We start from the raw sequence: 5,079 nt of genomic DNA on the forward strand, positions 1-5,079 counted from the left end.
GGGCTGACCTCGCCGCTCGGGCAAGAGCATCCCTTTGGGGGCCAACCCTGCGGCCCTGGCTCGGCGACTCGTGTCTTCGGCGAGGAGGGGCGGGGACTGATGGGTGAGCGCGGAGCGCCGACGAGCTAGCCTCTTATAACCGTCAGCGGCTGGGCTCCTCCCGGGCCGGTCCCGGGGCTGGGCGGCTGCCCGCGGGCTCCGGCTCTCCACGCCCCCGCCACGCCCCACCTGCCCGCGCACGCATCCCGGCCCAGCGCGCGGAAACCTCCGGCCGCCCGCCGCGCCTGCCCGGCCGCTGCAACCCCTCCTCTCCGGGCCGGGGTGGAACGGAGGGAGGTCGGGAAGAACCAGGGAAGCCCGGGGGAGGCCGGCGCCTCCGATATTCAAGCAACCTGTTCCCCACTCCTAACCATTGTGTCCTCAGCACAAGAACGAAATAAAATAACGAATATCAAAACAAAGAGAAAATCTCCAGGACGGTCCGACTGTTCTAAAAAGTCTGTGAGTTAACTCTGGGTGGCCGCTCAGCCCACCTGCCTGCCCCCGCCCCAACCTTTGATATTTCGACCTGGAGCCTCTACATCTTTTGTGATCAGTTGCAGGATTCACGTCCGGTCTCGACTGGTCGGCTCCCAGTCGAGAATAATAGACGCGATTTACAAGTCTTTGGAGGTACACCGTAGATATTAAGGAGCATTCTTGGTGCGTCCCCTTGTCCTAGGGAATTCTTTGAAGGGAAGGACCGAAATCGGTTTTTTAATTTCTCTAAACATAGCGATAGGTTCGTTCCTATCCGGAAAATAGATATGCATTTTAGGTCCAGTTTGCGCAGACTTTTGGTGTCATTTGTTGTCTTCGAAAACAGAAGGGTAAACGTTTTCAAAGACACATAAATAAGTGGGTTCGGAATTAGCATTTTAAAGCCAACTGTAATTTAAACTGTGCTAGAAGCGCTCGTTTACAAAAAACGATCTCAACGAATTATGGCAGAAGACTTGCCCTCTACTTCTGTTAAGTTTTCTAATGCAGCTCCTGCCCGGAAAAACAAACAAAATCAGCAAAATACTGTGGAGACTCAAGTGCCACGCCATCATTATTATTGACTCCGAACGATAAGAAAAAAAAATTTTTTTTTTACGGTTAAATTGAGTTCTAAATATTTTCTTAAGCAGTCACAGGTCTGAGATTCTCTTTTAAAGGAGAGGGGAGAGGAAAAAAAAATTTTTTTTTCCTATTTGTCAATTGCAGATTGACGATTCAGAATACTTAATAATTCGGAACCCACCTCCCGCATTTATTTTCGTGACAGTTCCTTATGTACTTTCAGGAAAATGATCCTCTTCTGTTTTAGCACTTCTTAAAAAGTAAAATCCAAAGATCTTAGCCAACTTGGGTACCTAAAATGCAACTCACACTTCAAATGTAACATTTTTTTCTCGTCTTTTGTGAACCCGGGAAGGAATTCTTGTCACACAGTTTCTTTCCGTCTCCTTGCAAATGGTATAGAATGGAGTAGTGTTTGCCTTAGTTGTATTTTGAGGGAAGGAAAACTGCTTTCTTTTTCCTTCCCAAATAGCCCAGACGAAGTTGTTATTTTTCTTGGGATGTTAATAAGGATGACAGCTGTAAGTCAAGAAATTGGAAAGCAATTTTTAGTAACTTAATAAATGCTCAAATTTAATATTTTTTCCTAAAGTTTAAACAAAAAAAGAGAAAAAGTTCAAAAGAAAAGCTGGCAAACTAGATGGTAATAAATTAGGAAAGATTTGAAACCATCCCTCCCTTAGTAATTGATGTCCTTAAGAATATACTTTTCTTTAGCAAATTGATTACCCATACATACTTTGCAGTCTTGCAGATTTTTTTTTTTTAGTTCAACTCTTAATCCTATATTCCAAATTATTCTGAGTGAGAGGCTATGATTAAAGATCATTGTTTCTTTGGTTAAAGGTTCTGCTTAAAAGATATTTTGCTCCTTGACTATACATTATCTTTTCCCAACTTTAATTTTATTAAATTAATGGAGCCACCTAGCGGCTCTTTGCTCTGTTACAGCAGATATCCAGATAGGGACCTGTGAAATGAACAGTTCACCCCTGCTAAGGGTTTGGATATCATACTTTTTTCTATTTGTTTTTAAATTACATATTAATTAGCCAAGCTTAAGACTCATTGGTCACAGTCTTGGTTTTTAATGTCAAAATTTAAAATAATATCTTAAATCCGTGTGTATGTACTCAGTTGCTCAGTCCTGTCTGATTCTTTGCGACTCCATGGACTGTAGCCGGCCAGGCTCCCCAGCCCATGGGATTTTTCAGGCAAGAATACTGGAGAGGATTGCCATTTCCTCCTCCAAGGGATCTTCCCAACTCAGGGATGGAATTCGAGTCTCCTGTGTCTACTGCATTGGCAGGTGGATTCTTTATCACTGACTGAGCCACATGGAATTTTAAACAAAATTTTAAAACATTCGGTACACTTGAAAAAAAACAGAAAAGCAAATAGAATAAAACCTAGGCATAAAATGCAAGTTCTCTGTAATAATGTATTGTTAAATTGCCTTTTCACAAAAGAATATAATTGAGGCAATTGATCAATGTACCTATACCAGTGTAAAATGATGTAAAACAAAGGTAGATGTTGCATGTTTTCATCACTGGAAAATAAAACATTTTGGGAAACCTTTCAACCTGAAGAAAATCTCTCATTTATTTTCCACTGACATTTGGTAACATTCTAGATGCTTCCTTGTGCAACAACAGTAATTTACAATGGAATGTAGTCATTTTTAACAAATACTATAATAACATGTAAAATTCTTTACACTCATTGATTTATAGCATAGAAATGTTTGCACTATGGCATTTGCTAGTATTTGTCCATATTTTTTTGTTGTTTAGTTGGATCTAACTCTGCGACCCTATGGGCTATAGCTTGCCAGGCTTCTCTGTCCATGGGATTTCCCAGGTGAGAATACTAGAGTGGGTTGCCATTTCCTTATCCATTTCCATATTTACTGAGGAAGAAAAAGGTAATATACATTGGAAATAACCTCAGTGCTCTTAATTCCTGATAGCTGCAACTTATTTATGTGTTTTTGCTGTGCTGGGTCTTAGTTGTGGCTCACAGGATCTTCCTTGTGCTTGCATGGGGGACCTAGTTCCCAGACCAGGGATTGTACCCAGGCCCCCTGCATTGGGAGCGTGGAGTCTTACCCACTGGACCACCAGGGAAGTCCCATAGTTGCAACTTAGAACAACAGAGGAGGTGAGAAGAGAAGGCAAGAACTGAATCAGCTATATGTATACAGCAGAAACTAAGACAATGTTTTAAAGCAACTATACCCCAAATGAAAAAAAGAAAACACACCCAAGCATACACACACTGTAGCTCATCAATAGGGGATATGGATTGTTGTCAATTTTTAATGCCAAAAGTAATTAGAGACAATTGTTGTTGTTCAGTCACTCAGTTGTGTCTGACTCTTGGTGACCCCATGGACTGTAGCCTGCCAGGCTCCTCTGTCCATGGGATTTCCCAGGCAAGAATACTGGAGTGGGTTGCCATTTCCTTCTCCAGGAGATCTTCCTGACCCAGGGATCGAACACATGTTTCCTGCATTGACAGGTGGGTTCTTTACCATTGAACCACCTGGGAAGGCCAAATAAAGACTTAGCAGCTATTAAAAAATTAAGAGAAAGTGGGAAAACTCATTGTAATCAAAGAATACAGTTTAGGGGAAAATGAAGTAAGAATAACTACCACATAGGCTAAAATATGTAAGATTTTTCTGGTGAAGAAAGGATGGATTCTTGAAGGAAAGATATTGCATCTATGGGGGCTGGACCCACCACCTCATTCCTTACTTTTTCCAATTGCTGACCATTTAACTGGTTCTCATTTAGGGGTTTCCCTGGTGGCTCAGACCATAAAAATCGGGCCACAATGCGAGAGACCTGGGTTCGATCCCTGGTTAGGGAAGATCCCTGGAGAAGGGAATAGCGACCCACTCCAGTATTCTTTTTTGTTTGTTTGTTTGTTTCACTCCAGTATTCTTGTCTGGAGAATCCCACAGACAGAGAATGATGGGCTACAGTCCATCATGATGGGGTTGCAAGGAGTTGGAAACCACTCCTATATATATAGATATAGTATATATATATATATATACACACACACACACACACACACACATATAGCAACTGGTATATATATAGTGTATATATATGTATGTATAGTATATATGTGTGTGTGTGTGTGTGTATATATATTGTGTATATATATATACATACACATAGCAACTGGTAGTGTCATTAATCAGAGAAGGCAATGGCACCCCACACCAGTACTCTTGCCTGGAAAATCCCATGGATGGAGGAGCCTGGTAGGCTGCAGTCCATGGGGTCGATAAGAGTCGGACATGACTGAGCGACTTCACTTTCACTTTTCACCTTCATGCATTGGAGAAGGAAATGGCAACCCACTCCAGTGTTCTTGCCTGGAGAATCTCAGGGACAAGGGAGCCTGGTGGGCTGCCATCTCTGGGGTCGCACAAAGTCGGACATGACGAAGCGACTTAGCAGCACTGTCATTAATGAGGAGCACACTGAAGAGCCTCTGTCCCCTCCCAGTGCATCACTGCAGATGCAGCAGATGTCAGAGGTGCTGTCCATCAGTTTTTAACAAACATTTAGGCTCTACTTACTGAATCTAAGAGCTGATGGGAAACTGAGGTGGCTCTTTTCCACTAGGAGAGCAGGTTTTTCACCAACTTAGCCTCTGTTTTCTTTTCCAAGAACACATTTACCTGTGAGCTGTTCATGTTAACCTTGGCCAAGTTGCCCCTTTGGTCCCCCTACTAAGCCACCTGGGAGTCAAAGACTGGAGTGAGCTGTAAATACAGGTGTTGTGTATGCTCAGTCACTCATTGGGTCTGACTCTTTGTGACCATACAGACCATAGTCAGCTAGCTTCTCTGTCTATGGAATTTTCCATGCAAAAATACTGGAGTGAGTGGTCATTTCCTCCTCCAGGATCTTCTCAATCCAAGGATCAAACCCACATCTCCTACATCTCCTA

General features: G+C 42.7%; 1 protein-coding gene across 1 annotated transcript in view; it reads right to left on the reverse strand.

Annotated features, from left to right (window-relative positions):
* Positions 1 to 4,822, reverse strand: part of FOXI3 (forkhead box I3) — a 9,211-nt gene extending 4,389 nt beyond the window's left edge. Inside the window, exons 1-2 of the mRNA XM_010834126.1 lie at positions 4,808 to 4,822; positions 9 to 228 (exon numbers count right to left, since the gene is read on the reverse strand). Coding sequence (XP_010832428.1) covers positions 9 to 228; positions 4,808 to 4,822 — 235 coding nt within the window. The remainder of the gene's footprint in view (positions 1 to 8; positions 229 to 4,807) is intronic.
* Between the last annotated feature and the right edge of the window lie 257 nt (positions 4,823 to 5,079).

This window comes from Bison bison, unplaced genomic scaffold, assembly GCF_000754665.1.
Source record: "Bison bison bison isolate TAMUID 2011002044 unplaced genomic scaffold, Bison_UMD1.0 scf7180017864020, whole genome shotgun sequence".
In the NCBI taxonomy this organism is placed as follows: domain Eukaryota; kingdom Metazoa; phylum Chordata; class Mammalia; order Artiodactyla; family Bovidae; genus Bison; species Bison bison.